Here is a 19744-nt window from a genome sequence, read left to right on the forward strand (position 1 = left end):
CCCAAAGCATGAAATTAAATGGAAAGTGCCTAATTTGCAAAATCCTAATAAACCCAGATGTACTTGGTAGAATGGGAAACCACCATATGTACTTGGTAGAATGGGAAACCACATAGGTCTTCACTGTAAGCTTTGATAAGTATCTACCCTTTCATGTGTAGAACCTCATGTACATTTACTCAGCTGGAAAAGTAACCAAGGAACAAACGTTTTGTTGGTTTTTGGGCGCTTTTCTCTTGCTTTCCCTTTTTGTGGTCTGTCAGGGGAGTGATTTAAGAGCTGACCAGCTGCTACAATGATGCACTGATATAATGATGGGAATGAGTCAGCAAGGTTTTTGGCTGTTTTCCCTTTAAGAGCCTATATATTAAGAAGAGGCCTTGTTAGAAAGAGCTGCAATGGCAAAGCAATGACATGATAATCTTGCAGAAGTTACTAAAAGGAAGTAATTTTTAGTTTTTGATTAAACAAGCATTTTGTTTTTTTCTAATAGCTAACAGAAAAAATGGCATTTTTTTGTTATAGCATGATAATATTGATGACTCTACATGGTGCACAAGAAATTTATAATATATTTATTCACATTTATTCTGCAGATTATGAGTTATATCATATTTTTAAAAAATCTAATACATTATCAATTTCTGGATATATTTAGAAGTTTTGAGATATACTACATGTATTAAACTTCCTTAGCATATAAGTCTAAGATCAGAAGCACAAATTAGTCTTTCAATCATTTTCTGAAGTAAAGTGTGTCTTTTTCTTATTCTTTCCTTTAATTAAACCAGAAAGTTTAAAGTTGCTAAAAGTTAAAACAGGATATAATATTATTAATAGATTACAAGGAAGGTTAATATAGAATAGAATTTACTTATTCAGATAGAATTTACCACTTATTTAACTACCATTTCTATACTGAGGCTTATCAAAGTAATTGCTTGCCAGTTATCTAAACCATGCAAACTGAAGGAAATCAAAATTATCCATCTTTTACAGTTGAAATGGCTTCTGCATAATTCCCTTCTATAATTTTCCCTAGCTAATCATTTAATGGATTTCTCATGTTTGAAATACAGTCATACAAAGATAATCAGAGATAACTCTATCTTCTTCCCCAGACCGTAAAACGATCTTCTGTTAAATATTTTTTACTGACATATATATTCCTGAGCTAAATTGATATGGTAACCTTTGAGATTTCTCTGACCTGGCTTTATTTCTTTTTGTAATTCTCCGTTTCTGGAAATTTGCTATTTTAAGAAGTGGGTTTAAGACAGCTGACTTTTAAAATTCCAGGTTCACAGAAGAGATATAATAATAAGTTTTTAATAATTTCCTAAGCAGTCTCATTTCTATAGAGATCTCATTCAGTAGCATTGCTAAAGAGAAGGCTGGCCAGCTTGGCTTCACTGACATCATGGAAATGTGGGACCACATTTCCCACATTTTCTCCTAGCCAATCAGAGTTCCATAATTACCTACTTGCCAAGTGTTGAAAAGCTTTATAGGTGGGGTATCAAACTCATGTCATCACGGCAGTGTCATGAGACGAATCAAGATTCCCCTCCCCACTTTGCTAAACTGGGCATGAGCATGTGTTCTGACCTAGGGTTTCCCAAAAAGTACGAGGCAGAGTCCTGGTCCCGACAAAACCCCTTTTATTAAACGAACATGAATTCCTCTCATTCACATTCAGCAAGGCCGGGCAAACAGTCTTTCAAAGGAATATTTATGACTACAGGCCTTATCTATCTTGGAAAGCTGCTATGTAAATATTTTCCAAATGAGGTGCTGTGCAAGGAAAAACTGGGCAAAGAGTCTCTGAGATTCATGGACAGATCTTCACACTGACATTTTAATCATGTGACTGTGGGGCACTGGAATGGCCATAATGTCAAAGAGTGGCTGTGACTATCATTTGTTCAGTGCTGCTATGACTGTGAATGGTTCATGAATGAATGCTAAGCAAGTACTGGTGGTACATGTTTGTTGAATGCCATACATTGTGCACTCTTTACATGTGTCATTACATGTATTTTGCATGGAAGAGAATTTTATCCATTTAAAAATGAATTCTGTCAAAGTTTAGTTAATTAGTTAGATCATCCATCTATCCATCCATTATCTACAGATCATCAGATTCATCAAAAACAGCTTTGCAGCTCTGCTTATTGCAAATTTACCTTTCTTAACACAAAGCACATCAGAGAGGAACAGCACAGCGTTAATTATATGAACAGAATTCCTGCTAACAACTGGAAACCTTGCAAACATATATCTAAATATGGAAGCAGTTTCCAAAATTTTTGCAACCTTGAAAGCAATGTTTTATTAGCATATTGCTAATGAGCAAATGTTGAAAGAACAAGTTATCTAAAATATGCTACTCTAATTGCTAAACAAGTATTATGTCTCCTTTCACAGTGGTGGATAAACTCAAGTAAATAATTTCCACAGATCCTCTGATTATGATAATTGGCATCCAGGTTAATCCAACATTTATCAATTTCCTATCAGAAACCAGGAAATTTGAACTATGTAAGTCCTCAATGTGATGATATGATTGTGATTTTAAATAACTGTCTCCTTTAACAAAATTACAGAGATTCATCCTGCAATGAAGCCTAATATAATCAAGTCAACACCAAGCCTTCAGAGCTCAATGTCAAAACGACTACTTGCTCCTCCTGGTCATTCATCATTAAGTATTTTGGGAAAGAGAAATTATAGTCATCATCACAATGGCCTGGATGGTAAGTATGGAGGCCTTTAACCTTCTTCCTGCCTGTTCTTTTTTTAATTATTATTAAAAATAAAATTTTGGAGGATGCCAGTGCCAATATTTATTAGCTTTTCACTGACCTTTAAACTAAGGAGCTGATATAAATAAAAAATGGTACAGGTAATAAATCGGGTTTGAATAAAAATAGGAACTATTTTTAATCTTCCTGTAAGAGAATGTATCTATAACATATCTCAATAGTATTTGAATGAGAAATCTGTTAAGTATCCCACTGAGACATTTTTAACCAATTTCTGCAGTATATATCTATGATATAAGCAATTTTAAAATTTCACATATCTCTAACTTAGTTTTAAGTAATGGATTTTTTTTCTTCTGTTCAATTTTATTTATATTATTAATTTAGAAAATTCATTTCTGATTCCTGGAAGCTACCATAAGTCCCTGCAATTTTCTTGACAAAAATGGCTTGACATTGCCAAAAATGGCTTGACATTGCCTCTTTCCTGGGGTCGAGAGAGACTAACTAGCCCAAGGTCTTTACCAAATTGGATTACCATTTTTTAAAAATAATAAATTGATTTGAATTCTGTAACTGTTCCAATTTAAACTTGATCTATTTAAATATAATTTTAACATCAATCCATAACTTCTAGTAAGAGAGTAAACCCCTCTAGAAAAACTAGCATAATTTTCATTAGCAACTTTATTGCGCTTATGGATTTCTGTTGTTGGAATATGTACAAAATAATACAGATAGTCCTTGACTTATAACCACAATTGAGTCCACAATTTCTGTTATTAAGTGAGACATTTGTTAAGTGAGTTTTGCCCCATTTTATTACCTTTCTTGCCACTGTTGTAAGTGAATCACTGCAGTTAACACGGTTGTTAAGTAAATCTGACTTCCCCAATGACTTGGTTTGTTGGAAGGTCACAAAAGGTGATCATGTTAACTTCGAACCCAACAACAGTCATAAATATGTTCCCAAGCATCTAAATTTTGATCATATAACCAGGGGGATGGTGCAAATGTTGTAACTGTAAAAAAGGGTTATTAGTCAAATTTTTCAGTGCTGTTGTAATTTTGAACAGTCACTGAAAGAACTGTTGTAAATTGAGAACTACCTGTAATTGCAGTTCTGAAATGTTATGATTGTAGAAGATAGGAACCAACTACATTAAAAGTCTTTCTTTAGAAAGATTATCCAACTTTTTCAGTCCTTGATATGTTAGACTTTTCCTCTAAACAAAATGCTTCACTTATTTGATTGATTTGATGGAAAAATCAAGAATAAATTCCTAGATTAAATTTACACCACATCAATTTTCATCTCATCAGTTAGCTTTTGGAAAGCAGTGATACCAATCTGAACACCTGAAGGCCATCATACTGATTTATTCTACTATATGTAAAGAATACTGATGCTCAAAATAGTATGTGTTTGCTATGGCTGAGACCAGATTGCCAATGCCGAGTGTCAAACATGTCAGAATGATAGAATTCATTACATCCTGGTTGTGGCCTTGAGATTTATGACTGTTGGAGACAAGATTATGGGTTTTCCCTCTTTTAATTAATTTGGGTAGATTTCTCTCTCACCTTTTTTTCCATCATGAAACTCACATGTGTTACATTCACATGAACGTTTCAAGCAGTCTCTCCTATGTGCCATAAACCTACTAACTTTAAGCAAGAAAGTTTTATCATAATTCCCCCTGCAGATGGGCACAAGGTTTAAATTCATCTAGAATTTAAGTGGATTTTGAACCTAGCTATTATGGATAAACCAAATTTATAATTTAATGTGATCTGTGAGCTTAAACAATTGTATTTCCCTAAGTCATGATTAAATCATGGCTTAATATGGCAAGGAAACCCTAGTTTAGTATCATGTAATACATACCATTTAGGTAACATGCTGCTTTATAATCTGATTTATAACAGCTGTCCTGCAAATGAGGACCCAGCTATCAACATATATCATCTTTTCTCACCCTGCTTTTCTTTCAAGGATCCTTGGTTTGAAGAACTAATATATGTATATTTTTAAGGTAGAAAGTGTGGAATGAAGAAATTTAAAAGAACTCCCACAAACCCATTCAGTTTGTTTTCTCTTTCCTGATTCTTATTCTTCCCAATTAGCATAAGGAGAACACCTGATATTTATCCCTGCAATCTATGTTTATTTCATAGTTCATCTGCTTAAAATTTTAAAAAAGTCAAATGTACAACCCTGAGCCACCACGTTTTTTTATGATGAATAATTACCATGATAGTTGCTGGAAGGAGCTAATCTTTAGAATTAGTTTATTGGAGAATGGTGGAATTTTTCATATTCCCACGTTTTATTTACGTGCAGCCTCAATTTGATATGAAAATGCATATGATCTTAACTCTGTGCACTAACAATTTCTTACCTGAAATTGAAAATAAAAATGATAAATTAAATAAAAATAATATAATATATATTCCTCTCAAACATTATCTATCATATAGAGGCAAACAGGCACCCTAAATGTATTAATGTTTTTCTTTCAGTTAAGTAAGTTTCGTCTTTGATCACCATTACACATTTCTAAGTACACAGGGTGATTATCACCTCCTGACTTTAAGAAAAAAATTAACCTGGGGTTAAAATAGTAACAAAACAAATAGATAACAACCACATTACATCCCCCTGTAGACAGAACTGCAAGGGAGAGAATGGGGAGGAACGTACTAGTTCCATCATTATGTGGCATGACCTATCAATCTCTTTGTATCTGAAAGTGAGCATCTCAATGGGGAAGCGTTCTACTTATTTATTATTAGGTCCCACTCTGTGATTCAGAATCCTGGGGAGGCAATATTCTAAATTGCATCAAGAACCTACATGAGTCAAATACTCCCTGCTGCCCTAATTCCTAATTCATTCTTCATCTCAGCAGTGAAGGAGCAGAACACACACTCCTTCCCCTGCTGTTCTTCATGTGCTTCTAATTTTGTGAGCGTTTTTAATGCCCCAGTTGCGATCCAGTAGTACTATATAATTTTAGCATACTATATTCTTCATTTGGGATACATACTATTTTTCTTCAGCTGTTTTACTGAAATCTTGGAAACCAATGTATTCTTGCAGAATGTTTTGTACCATTTCTTCTTTTTTTAAAAAATGTACAACAAGGCACTTTAATTTCTAGTCATGTTTCCCCAAGTGATTGTTATACTTTTAGCAAAATTGATTAGTCATTTAGCCATGCTAAATATTCACTTGACACAAAATTGTCAAAGTAGCCATGTGTTTATATATAGGAAAAAAAAGAAAGGACACAGACAAAACTTCAGGAAAAATATGATTATTAACTGTCAATATATATTTATTCAAGACAAATTGATAAATTATTGCTTCATAAGATCAGGTGGACTATTCTACTCAGCTAGAGCATAGCTAAATATTCGGATTGCAACTATTTTTAGGACAAGTGGGCCCTTTAAAGTAACAGGGTAGATCAGTTTTCTCAACCTTGGCAACTTTAAGATGTGTGGACTTCAACTTCAGTATCTATCTTGGTTCTTTTCAGTTGTTCAGTTTGGCCAGGAACAAGGATGATTTCAGGATCTGACTTTTCTAATAATTAGCCTTTTTCAGCATGGATACTCGGATGCTCCTTTCACTTCTACACTTACCTTGTGTTTCTATTCTCCTTCATTTAATGTCAAGCTATTTTTTTCCCTTAAAAAGTAATGAGAAACAGAGAGGAATCCATCCAATTGAAAAATGAATATACAACTTTTAAAATACACTTATCCTAAAAGGCGCTTTAGATGGAATAATCCCACCATATTTATGGCTCAGATAATTATCAGTGGATGTAATGTACTCTAGCAAAAACAATCCTTATGCGGGAACATAAGGCTACGCCTACTTCTTGATATATAAAGTGAGATATGAAGCAGACATAAAGCAGATAGACATGAGTACAAGAAGTCTGTGGAATGTGTTCATTTTAGTTGAAGTAAGGGCTGAATGGAGTAGTAATGAATAAGCACATTTCTGATGCCCTTAATGGAAGAGTGCAGAATAATGAAATTGGTATTAATTAAAAGGCAAAGCAGCAAAAACGGAACATAAGCAATGATGTATTGTGATAATAGAGCAGGAGAAGAATATACTTTTAGGGTTGAAAGGCTTTTTGAAAGTTATAAAGCAAATGCCCTTGCTCAGTCCAGAGATCTTGTAAGTATATCTTGTGTATAATCTTTGAATTATTATTTGCATGGTACTTTGTAGGACTCAGTGTGGCGGGAGAGAGGCAGCAAGCAAGCCTCATCCAGCTTCTACTTAAATTTCTTAATTGTTCATAATGTATTTCTCTGTTCTACTATCAAGTAGCAATATTTCAACATCTACCTATTAGTTTCATATTCATATTCAGCCCATTGTAGTAAGAAAAACTCATTTGTTCTATGTTCAGTATAACCGCTTCTCAGATCTTATCAACGATACCTGCTATCCTAGGTTTTATACCTGAGAGCTACTTTTATGTAGAAGGAAGACACTTTGGCCTCTTATGAAAGTGCTGCAATTCTACAGTTTTCATCCCTTGATTGGCTTTCAAGTAGATTGTAAGAAAAATAATACTTTCCAAAGCAAATGCTAATTTGGGGCTAATTGGTTCTGTGTATGTATATTTTAGGACTCTCCAGTTATGCACATGGAACTAAAATGGTAAGTATTCATTTTTTTTTCATTCTAACCTGTTTGAAATGCAAAATATCCAGTGAAACCTCATGCAGAGTTATTTAGAAAACTCTGAATTCAGCTAGGATTATGCTCAGGTGACAGTGCCTAGGAGTGCAACCATAACATTTGTACCTATTCTTTAAAAATATTCATTTATTAGTATTGTAGAACCACCCATCTTGCATACAGTACATCATTCTGGGATGTTGGGTGGCTTGCAACGATTAAAAACAACATCAAGAACTATAAAAGGTAAATAAACAGAAAAAATATAAATCCCTACCAAAATCACTACTGAAACTAAACTAACAGGACACACACCTCATTCAGTCCAACCACTGAAGAGCTTTATCACTACCACTGGACCCTGAAATTCAATGGCATAGTCATGCCATCCTAAAGGCCAGAGAGGTAGGGCCAATGTTTAGTTTTTGGGAGGGTGATGTTCCAAAGAAGTGACAGAAAAGTCAAGGCAGAAAAGATTCTTTTCCTGTGTCCCTGATGGCATTCCTTTATGGACAAGACCCATAGCCTGCTTCTCCTGCCAGGTAGCATGGGTAGAATGTAATTGTGAATAATTATTTTTTTAAGTTGGAAGGAAAGAAGGAAGAAAGAAAGGAAAGGAGGGGTGGATGGGTGGGTGGGAGAGAGGAAGAGGAGGGAGGAGGGAGGAAGGAGGCAGGGAGGAAGGAGAGAAACAGGGAGGGAGGGAGGAAGATCAAATCCTTTGTCTATAAATTGTTGGAACAGATTAAGAGAGAAACCTACAGAATAGAATATTTTAGTGTTTCTCTTTGAATATATTCTACGTACTTCCTCATCTCATAATTTTATTCATGGAAAGAATTATGCATAGGAGAAATTATGCTACAAGTCTGGAAAACCCAAACAAAATGAACTAAAAACAAAGCTACTGAAATTCCATTAGGGAAAAATTGGCATGGCATCACCAATAGCTTCTTAATGAAAAAGCTGAGAAAAGCAAGAATGTACAATGTATGGAAAGCTGGAAGGATGGATTTTTATCACAGTTAAGTCCCAGAGATGACATATGCATATTAGAGGCCATCAATCAAAAACAAACTAGAGGCAATTCATAAGGGACTTTGTAACAAAATGAAAACTGCAAGGCAATATCTAGATATCTGTCAACAGGAATTTGGACTATGTTAAGTGGTGGTTTCATACACTTGTCAGAGATATTTAGAAAGCCAAATATATGTTCAGCATTGCTTTCAGTGTTTTTCCTTTTAATCATTCTCCCTTATACTGGTACTCTCCAAAGGTTTTGGGACTACAGCTACCAGAAATTCTAGACAACATACTGAAATTTCTATTTTGACTAATGTGAAAGGAATCAAGCATAGGAAGGTTACTCTGCCTGAATATTATTAAAATTGACTTGAATCAAGCTAATCATTTTCTATAGCATCCTAGATTTATTCTAATCCCTCTTTTTTACTGTATCACCATCAATTACAGTATAGTATGTGTATTAACAATATCTTCCTTTTGTGTACAATGTTCATCAAAAAGAAAGATTAATCTTTGTTTGAAGAAACTGAATTTCTGAACAAGAAAAAGCAACTCATTCTTCCATACAAAAGTGAAATAAATTACATATAAAATAAAATGCAATAGCTTTTCACTTTGCATGTTAGCTGATCACTTTCAATTTCAGTCCTGCTCATTTTCTCTGGATGACTGAACAGGAACTGCAAGAACCATCCAACTAGCTTTTCTCTTATAGGATATAGAGTTTAGGAATGAAACAGAGTTCCCTCCAACGTAGAAATAAAGAGGCAGACTTAATAAAGAAAAACAAAACCTAGTGGTTTGAAAATAGCAAAATTCCTAGTATAATTTATGTTCTGTTCATACACACAACACACACCCAAACATGGGTGGATCTATGTGGATCTATTCTTCTAAGCACCTTAGCTAGTACAAATGCTAATAATAAGAATGTGACTCAATTACTCAATCTATACTGGTTGCCTATGTTTTCCACTAGATCAAAGTGCTGGTCCTTACATTTTAAAGTTCTAAATGGCCAACTATTTTAAAGATTGCCTTTGTTGAGATAGGTCTCCTGATCTCTGTTCAACATCTGAAATATTCCTTTCTGTTATCTAGAAGTTAGGTTGTCCAATAACCTTCTCAAAAGTGTATCAACTTTATGATCCCCTGATAGGAACTTGTTTATACAGTATATACTGTTTTTATGCACAAAGAAAAGCTTCTAACATCCAGCATCAGAGCTTACATCCGGGCAATTAGGACGACAAAAAGAACATACATTGCCTCTCTGATTGCTTCCGCTGAGTCTCACCCAGCCGCCTTGTTCAGGATAACCCGTTCCCTTCTAAATAGGAGGGATACGAGCGATCCTTTGCAAGGCAGAGCTGAGGACTACGTCCAATTCCTCGCGGATAAAGTTGCTCGGCTTCGGGCGGACCTGGACTCCAATTCCGCAGAACCAGCTGAGGCACCAGGGGATAATCTGGTAGGACATCACTGGATTGATTTTCAAGCTGTTACCCCTGAGGACGTGGACAAGGCCATTGGAGCTGTAAGTGCCTCCACATGTGTACTGGACCCGTGCCCCTCCTGGCTGGTTGCTAACAGCAGGGAGGTGACACAGGGCTGGATCCAGGCGGTTGTTGCCGCTTCCCTTTGGGAGGGGATCTTTCCCCCCGCACTAAAGGCGGCGGTGGTGAGACCCCTCCTGAAGAAGCCATCTTTGGATCCAGCCATTCTAAACAACTATCGTCCAGTCTCTAACCTCCCCTTTGTGGGGAAGGTTGTTGAGAAGGTGGTAGCCTTTCAGCTCCAGCAGTCCTTGGAGGAAACCGATTATCTAGATCCCTTCCAGTTGGGATTTAGGCCTGGCTACAGCACGGAAACCGCTTTGGTCGCATTGATCGATGATCTCTGGAGAGCCAGGGATGGAGGTCCTGCCTCCGTCCTAGTGCTCCTTGACCTCTCTGCGGCTTTCGATACCATCGACCATGGTATCCTTCTGCGACGACTGCGGGAGGTGGGGGTGGGAGGCACCGTTCTACAGTGGTTCTCCTCTTACCTCTCGGACAGGTCGCAGTCGGTGTTGGTCGGAGGGCAGAGATCGACCTCTAGGCCCCTAACGTGTGGGGTACCGCAGGGTTCGGTCCTGTCCCCCTCCTATTTAATATCTACATGAAACCGCTGGGTGAGATCATTCGACGGCACGGGATAAAATACCACCAGTATGCGGATGATACGCAGCTGTATCTGTCCGCCCCGTGCCAACTCAATGAAGCGATTGACGTGATGTGCCAGGGCCTCGAGGCTGTTAGGGACTGGATGGGGGTTAACAAGCTTGTACTCAATCCAGATAAGACCGAGTGGCTGCTGTGCTTCCCTCCTACTAATTGGCCAAGTGTTCCATCTCTCAGGCTGGGGGGTCAAACAGTATGCCCCTCAGACAGGGTCCGCAACTTGGGAGTCCTCCTGGACCCACAGCTGACTTTTGAACACCACTTGTCGGCTGTGACCAGGGGGGCATTTGCCCAGGTTCGCCTGGTGCACTAGTTGCGTCCCTACCTGAACCGGGAGGCTCTCACAACAGTCACTAGCGCCCTTGTGACCTCCAGACTGGACTACTGCAACGTGCTCTACATGGGGCAGCCCTTGAAGAGTATTCGGCGACTTCAGCTTGTCCAGAATGCAGCCGCGCGAGCGATTGTGCGTGCACCTCGGTTCACCCACGTAACACCTATCCTCCGCGAACTGCACTGGCTGCCTATTGGTCTCCGGATACGCTTCAAGGCGCTAGTCGTCACTTATAAAGCCCTTCATGGTATTGGACCTGGGTACTTGAGAGACCGCCTACTGCCAATTACCTCCACTAGACCAATTAGATCCCACAGACTAGGCCTCCTCCGAATTCCATCTGCCGGCCAGTGTCGACTGGCGACTACTCGGAGGAGAGCCTTCTCTGTGGCTGCTCTGATCCTCTGGAACGAACTCCCCGTGGAGATTCGTACCCTCACCACCCTCCAGGCCTTCCGCACAGCCCTTAAAACCTGGCTGTTCCGACAGGCCTGGGGCTAAAAATTCGCTGCCCCTATCTCGAATGGTATGATTGTTGTGCTTTTTAACCATGTATTGTTTGTCTTGTTGTTAAACTGTCTGTATCCCCCCTTCCCTTGAGTTGTGAGCCGCCCTGAGTCCCCTTAGGGAAAAGGGCGGCATACAAATGAAATAAAACTCTAAACTCTAAACTCTTTGGCGCTTCAAGAATTTCATGGAAAATTTTATACAGTACTTCTGTTTTTTCCCCTCCTCTTCAACCTCTTTTCACTCTAGATAGACATATCATATTTCCAGAAAATAAGCATGAAACAGAAAAGGTCAGCCCCTTTGAGATTTTTCCAGTATCAAAGATTTGAGAGGCAAGGGAAAGACAATTTGCTTCTCATGTAGGATGGCTGGCAGGCTGACTGGTTGGATCCATCTGTTTCCTGTCTGCCTCCTCATTACAAGCCTGTACTGGACAGAGTTCTGTTCATCTGCCAAATTGCATTTTGAATTTCTGAATATATATTTAATGCATTTTCTCAACAATATGCATTTTTAAAAATATTTCTTCTTCAAATACATATTTTAAAACTTGTCTATACCTTTTTTGTGGATTTGGCAATGGAGAAATTCAGCAATATGTTCAAGTTGAAGGATAAATTCTAGGCTGTGTATTAAACTAACTTTAGGAAATATGGCCACTTTGTTTTAAACTCCAGGCTAATGAAATCTCTGCCAGTGGCGTCTCTTCCTTCAGGGTTTCACCTCCATGGTGAGACATGATGGCCCAAAGGAATATATATGTACATAGGAATATCTGGGAAGATCAGGGGCACCAGATCCTTCTAAAGAAGTCAGGTCATATAAAAGACAAAATGGCTTTGAAATGGACTATGTGTTCCTATACCCTACAGTATATCAGAAAAAGTCTACCAGCCATTAAATCACAGCCCTTTATCTCAGATTTTACGCATACAATGCAAGCAATATTTTAAAAAGCCCAGTTAATTTGAAAGCTGTCAGGTAGTAAAACTCAGTATGGAATTGTTTGTGCTAATCTGAACCATTATTATTTTTTCCTTTTGGCCAAATATTTCTGAAGCGTGTGTTTTCTAAAGTTGGACTTGCATAACTCCTGCCAGGATATAATTTTCATCATTGGGAGAAAATAAAACCCTTAAAAGCATGATGTATGGATATGTTCCTTTCAGTCCTCTGTAAATAAGAGAGCAAAACTGCCTGGGGAAAGCATTCTGCAGGTTGTAGCTGCAAAATTGCTTTTTATGGAAAGCCCCAAAAATGAGGTGGATGGATTTTAAGAGTCCTTCCTCTCTCTATGCCTTCAGCATAAAAGGAGAGCAGTTTGGCATCAATAATACACAAAGGCTGCCAAAATAGCTGTAGAACATCATATTTAAGTAAAAAAGCCTTAAAGCCTTAGCTCAGGATTTAATTGATTATATGTGAGTCAATTGACAGATATGCTTTCCAGTGGCTTTGGAGAGAACAGTCAATACTCAGGTATCTGATGACGTTCTCTTTATATTAAGAAACCGATTCCTGTATTTCCTCTCACCCTTTCTGTCTTTCATTTCTTACTCTTCCTAATAATGTCAATTTTGCAGAATTAAGAGTACTTTTACTGGTCATGAGTAGATGGCAGCCAAGCAAAGCAAGATCTAAGGCAAAAGCGCATGTAATCATAGATATTAATATGTGACCCAACCTCCTCCCCCCTGGTAACCCCATACCATGGTCCAATCCACACATCCCTCAGGTGTCATGTGGGAGACATCTTCAAAAAGCATCATCAGGTTGGTATGCCGGACAGTTGGCCTTGGCGGCAAAACCTCTGTCTGCAGCATACGCAGTAGATGGTGAAAACAACTCCCTTTTTACAATCGTTCCTGTACTGGATACTTCCCCACCCCAATACCATGCCCCCCCTCCCCCTTTCAATGACAGCCGAAAGCAAGCAGCAAATCAGAGGCTGACAGACCTTATGTTCGGTCTTTCTCGTTTATTTGAATACATCTTTAAAATAAATTCCACTTCATAGTCAAAAAATGTATTTACTAGATCTAATTCAAGGCGCCCCCCTACAGCCAGTATTGCCATGCCCCAATCTCCTGCCTGCAACTATTGTGGGAATGGTCAAAGATAACTATGATTTATGCAATTGACCAACGCAGTGTAGAAATCATCTCTTAATCAGTTCCCCATTCTTGCCTTGTGTTTGCTAGTGAAGATGGTAATGGTAGTGATAGGAAACAGCTGATTTATTACTATTACATTATTGGGCCTTTGTAGCTGAGGGGAAGGCAGAAAGAGTAAAAAAAATGGAAATTCTGCAATTTGAGCTGGAGAAAAAAAATCATTTGATTGTTAAGTGTGGATGTGAGCAGGGAGGCTAAAGATGCAGGGTCATTGGGATGAGTGGAAGTGTCCTTTAAATTAAACCTGACAAATGTCTACATGCAGAATAGTGACTGGAACTTTGAGATTTGCCACACAGAATGAGAAACAATTTAACATCCAGATTGTTTCAAGCGCAATAAATTCATCTGTTGTTAAATTTCTTACCATAATGCTGTGACAAAACCTGGACCGTTTGTTAATGTCTAATTATTAATAGATGGAATTCAAAGCTACTAGAAGAAAAAACAAGGTTAATAAAATAGAAGCAGCAGAAAACAAGCTTGTTTTTCATTGCAGGAGTTTTTACTGAAATTGAGATAAAGCATTTGTCACTTTTTAATCTTCAGAGCCCAGAAGTGAAATGAAGTATCTGAGGACAAAATACAGTGCAGATCACCAATTCTTTATCCATTGCAATTTGTGAATGTTACAGTATTAAAAGTTCATCATATATATCTCCTGAATTACAGGATGCATCTTCTGCTTAAGTGTTACTTAGTGTGTAGTTCAGACAATTATATGCTACTTTCCCCCCAGTCTAATAGACAGTTTTAAATTTTGGCAAAAGTAGAAAAACTGTGTTTGCCTAGAATTTCTTGAATTTCAACTATTCAGCTTTGCTCAACCTGGTCAAAATTATAGTCAGAAACATTTGGATTTTCACAGGTTCCCCCAACCCTGTTGTTTTAAGTATAAAAACCTACTGTATGAGTCACAGTTAAGGCAAGAAATACACTCCCAAAATTGGGTTTGGTTTATCTGTGAATGGGCTTATCCATAAACATTCTGTAAATAGTAATATTTCTTAAAAGTACCCACAAAAGCTCACAGATAAACCCATCTGCAATATGCTTAATCTTGAATTTTTAACTAAAATACCATGAAAAATGCACCGCCTACAGATAAGCCGATTGTAAAATTAGAACATGAACATTTGAGAGTCAGCTTATCCATTAGTGGTACATTTTTAAATAGTATTTTGTTTAAAAAAGTCAAGGGTTGGTCTATCCACAGATGGGTTTAACCTTTATATACTGAACTTTGTTTCTATTCTGCATAGGACCTGATCAGTTGGAAACCAATAAGCAGAAAAGGTGTTTAGTGATTAACATCTTGTTGCACCACCAGTATATCAAATTAAGATTAAATATTTTAAATTAAGATAATTACAAGTTTAGGAAGGATACTATGATCTTGGGCTGCTTTTGAATATATGCCATTAAGGTTTCCCAAAAGTGAGCCAATGGTTTAGACCAGGTATGTCAAACTTGATTTGATGGAAGGCTGCAATAGAGTTGTGTTTGACCTCGGGAGCTGGTGTGGGTGTGGTCACTTGGATTGGGAGCACCTGTGGTGGCCCGAGCACTCTGCCAGTGAAAACGGGCTCCTGAGCTCCATTTTTGGCCGTGATGGCCTCCTGCAGCCTTCTGCCAGTGGGCCGGGTGTGTGCCCTGGGCCCTGTTTTCAGCCGCAATGATCTCCTGCAGCCCTCTGCCAGTGAAAATGGAGCTCCATTTTTGCCTTGCAGAGAGATACAGGAGGCAGTTGTGGCCAAAAACAGGACCTGGGAGGACTGTGCGAAGCCCTCTCAACCTCCTTTTTTTCTGGCAGAGGCACCATGGGCCAGTCCTTTGTTGTTTCCAGGGCAGCCGCACAGGTCATATCTAAGCACCCTGTGGGCCGGGTCTGGCCCCTGGGCCTTGAGTTTGACAACCCTGGTTTAGACCCACAAGCTACCCAATACTGACCTCCAGCCAGCCACATTAGAATGGAGACTGAATAAAGAAGGAGGCAATTCTCTATACTGGATGGTATATATTGCTGATATCTCTCCCTTTTATATTGATTTCAGCAAGCGGCACATGATTTCTATACAACTAATGGCAAAACTCTACAAGTCGCCACAAATGACCTTATGCCAAGTGTATGCCATTGCTCAAGAGACAGAGACAGAATTGGCTCAATGTCTCCTGACGATGGTTTCTTTATTGCTACAGAAGAGACCAGGTAAGAAAAAAAGGGAGCAAGAGCCTACATTGGGGGTGGTGAATCCAAATGTTGCTGAACTCCAATTCCCAGCAGGCCTCACTTTTGAACATGCAGGTTGGAGCTGCTGAGATTTAGCAACATTAGCAGCGAGGCGTATTCTCTGTCGTAATCTCGACAGAGAATACTATTCTCAAATCAGAGAATAGAATCTCGTATTCTCAAATTCTCTGTCCTCTTGAACCAAAATAGCCCCTGTTATTTAGTATAATTTGGGAGAAAACTAAAAATGCATTCCTGTGCATGTGATGACTTTGCATATATAAACTCCAGAAAGTGTGGCAGTTTTGGGACCAATTCTATGGACTGTTACAATCAAATGTATAGGTTCACACCCAATGGAAAGCCTGAAAGCAGTAATCAAGTAGACAATTCTGTTTAAAAGTATCTTCACATATCAAAGGCTTACTTTGTAAAAGATTTTATTCTTTGGAGAGGATCATGCAAAGAGAAGGTTTAGAAACTACATGAACTCTTAAATTCATGCCATATTAGTTGATGGTGCAATTAGTTCCTATGGAGAAAAGTAATCAGCTACCCTCAGGGTCAGTGCTCACCGCTTGTCTTCTGAGACATATCAGGGGCCATTGATAGTATAATGACAAAAACAGTGACTTTGCTGGGGGTCTCTATAGTATTATACTAATAAGAATAAAATCCCTAATTTTCTTTAATAACTATTTATTCAGTCATTCCAGAAAGGAAGCCACGGCTCTTTGGAAGCAAATGCCGTTCTGTGTACTTTGAGCCTCTTGTGTTTGAGTCACAATTGTATGATTGTATGGGATTTTTCTTCTTTTTAATTTGTTTGCCAGATTTGGTTCATCTCTGTATAAAGAACCAAAGGCAGCCAGTTCCTTGTTTGGCCTTTTAAAAAAAAGTCATTCCATTCATATTTATAAGCTTCCAGCTTTACCAGAGAAGATGCGTTCAGTGTGCTGATTGAAGTGAGAAAGTGTCATTTGTAATTCATCACTTGAACCCAGTCTTCAAAATCTAAGAGAAACAGGTGGATTTAGCTTAGGCTTATATGCATCTAAGAACGTAGAAAAAAAATGTGCAGCTCAGTTTCATTTATCCCAAGAATCTGAAAACAGTTAAAAATTGGAATGTTATCCTGAGTGTCTACTTAATCATTTGTTTAGAAAAACTGACAGCTTCACATTTCTGATTCCTGCAAACAAAAGCATCTGTACAGATGGGGGGGAGAGGTTTTTAAAAATCAAAGTATAGCTGTAATCACATCCCACCCTCTTTTTGTAACTGGGTAGATAGGTCAGTCTAAGATGTCTGAGGATCAGTTTTGTGATCTAGTTTGAGTTTGAGTTTGAAGAAGTTGGCAAAGAAAATTTTTGGTGTGGGTTAATTCAGCCACCTATTTGTTGGACTAGGTGCTTCCTGATTACTTAAGGTTGCCAGTGAGGTGACTTGCAGTTGGGTTCAAGTGGTGGTGGTGGTGATGGTTTCTGAAGGAGAAGGTGGTATCTTTGGCTCTGAAGGACATGGTGGTGTACCCGCCTCATGAAAAAGCCAAGACAATTATTGTACTGTTTCTAATATCTTTTGGGGGAGTTTTGTTGAGAAGTTGATCTAACTGCAGGTGCAGAGAACTCTAGAAGAAGTGGGTTATCTAGATCTGTTTTAGTAGAGTTCAGCCTGGGATTCAATAAGGACAGAGGCTTAGTTGCACTTGAAGATGATTGGGCCAGACCTGAGATGGAAGTGCCACATCCATTCTTATGCACCTTGGTCTTTCAATGGTTATTGGTAGTGTTGATCATGGTATTCTTCTGGATTTAGTTTGTGGGTTTAGGGATGGGTTAATCCTCATCTAATGGTGATTCTGCTCTATTTGGGATTGGTTCCAGTTGGTGTTGGCTGGAGTGGGGAAAATATTACTCCATAGGTTTCTCCTTTATTGGATGTCACAGTGTCTGACATTCCCTTCTTGTTCAATATCTTTAGGAAAATATTGGATTATCTGCAACTTTTCAGTTCAATATCATCATTATCTTAATGATATCTCATTATATCTTCTGACCCGAGGTCAACCAAGTGAGGCTGTTGAGATCTGATTCAGTGCTTGTGCAGATCTGGGCAGGGAGGAACCAACTCTATCTGAAGCCTAATAAAACTGAATGCAGGCAAACATTATGGCCATTTGAATTTGGGAATATTCAATCTTTAATTTTGGATTGCACTTTCTTATTCAAGAGTGGTGCAAAATCTGGGGATCTCCCTGAACTGTCAGCTGCTATTCAATGAGCAGTAGCAGCCTTGGCCAGGAAGGTCTTTGCATAATTCTAGCTGGTGTACCAGTCACACCATTTCCTGACTTAGGAGGTCATAGTCACAGTTTGACAACTGAGATACCCTATTCATGGGGTTGCCTGTGAAGTCAATTTGGAAGCACCAACTGGTTCAGAATGTAGCAGTCTGGTCAATTACAGGCATACTTCATGAACTGTGCTGTTATTAATTTGCTTTGAGATGCAAATCAAGGTGCTGGTTATGACCTATAAAACCCTACATGGCATAAGACTGATTATCTAAGCGAATCTCTTCAATGGTGTCTGCCTGACCAGTTGAGTTGACAGGGTTTGGCATGCTCAGGTTCCTTCTATCAAATAGTGTTCTCTATTGGACCCAGGAAGTGTCTTCTCAGTTGTAAACCTGCGCCCTGGAACGAAGTCCCCCTGATGAACTGTGGCTCTCACATGATACCATTCCAGAAAGTCCAGATACCTGGTGTTCTGCCAGGCCTTGGATTAAGGTGGTTGGGCCCTGCCATACATGTTTTGGGGTATAGGTATTGTTAGTAGACTCACCATCTCTTCTTATTCTTATTCCTCCTTATTCCTTTTTTTTTGGGGGGGGGTAGGTAATATATATATTCCATTTTCCTATTTTGTTATACTATTGTTCATGCCAGAATCATTTTGCAGCTGGATAGCACTTAAATTAAATAAATTAAAGTAAACCAATTACAGAATCACAACCACCATCTCAGTTGTTTTGATTTCCAATATGGACTTCCCCAGATGCAGGGCGCTGTTCTTATAAGGCTGATGTTTTTATGAAGTAAATATATTGAATGTGTGTGTCAGTGGTGGGTTTCAAATTTTTTAGAACCTTTTCTGTAGGTGTGGCCTGCTTTGTGGGAGTGGCTTGCCGGCCATGTGACCGGGTGGGAGTGGCCAACTTGTAAAATGTGGTGAAACTCACTTAATAATGTTCTTGCTTAGCAACCAAAATGTTGGCTCAGGAACTCTGGCATTGAAGTGTGCAAATCTTAAAGCTGTCAAGTTACAAGACCCTTGCACCCCTAACCCTTTAGAAAAAAAACCCCAGGGGTGTTCAAACTTGACAGCTTTAAGACTTGTGGACTTCAACTCCCAGAATTCCTCCTCTCGCTCTTCATTTTGATGATGTGCGGATGGGTGGGGGGAGGGAGCTGGAACCGGTTCTAAACAGCACTGTAGATTTGTGGAACCTCTTCTATAGAAGAGGTTAGAACTGGCAGGAACCCACCCCTGGGGCACACACAAAACCCTGATCTCTTGAGATCCAGGGCAATTAGAGTACATGTGCATTTTATTCACTTGTTGCATGTCTAATCCAAGAAACACCAATTATTAGTAATAAATATACACTATATGTTTTATCAGCAATTATCATATCTATTTGTTAAAGCCTAAAACCATAAGAGACAATAATGGGGATTCAGTGAGGGACTTAGGGACATGAA

At 38.6% G+C, this 19744-nt stretch overlaps 1 protein-coding gene across 1 annotated transcript in view; it reads left to right on the forward strand.

The window, feature by feature from the left end:
* Positions 1 to 19744, forward strand: part of MTA3 (metastasis associated 1 family member 3) — a 139369-nt gene that overhangs the window by 103165 nt on the left and 16460 nt on the right. Inside the window, 5 exon segments of the mRNA XM_032215812.1 lie at positions 2607 to 2756; positions 7427 to 7458; positions 15803 to 15875; positions 15878 to 15915; positions 15917 to 15957. Of these exon segments, the coding sequence (XP_032071703.1) occupies positions 2607 to 2756; positions 7427 to 7458; positions 15803 to 15875; positions 15878 to 15915; positions 15917 to 15957 (334 nt within the window).

This window comes from Thamnophis elegans, chromosome 4 (assembly GCF_009769535.1).
Source record: "Thamnophis elegans isolate rThaEle1 chromosome 4, rThaEle1.pri, whole genome shotgun sequence".
Taxonomy (NCBI): Eukaryota; Metazoa; Chordata; class Lepidosauria; order Squamata; family Colubridae; genus Thamnophis; species Thamnophis elegans.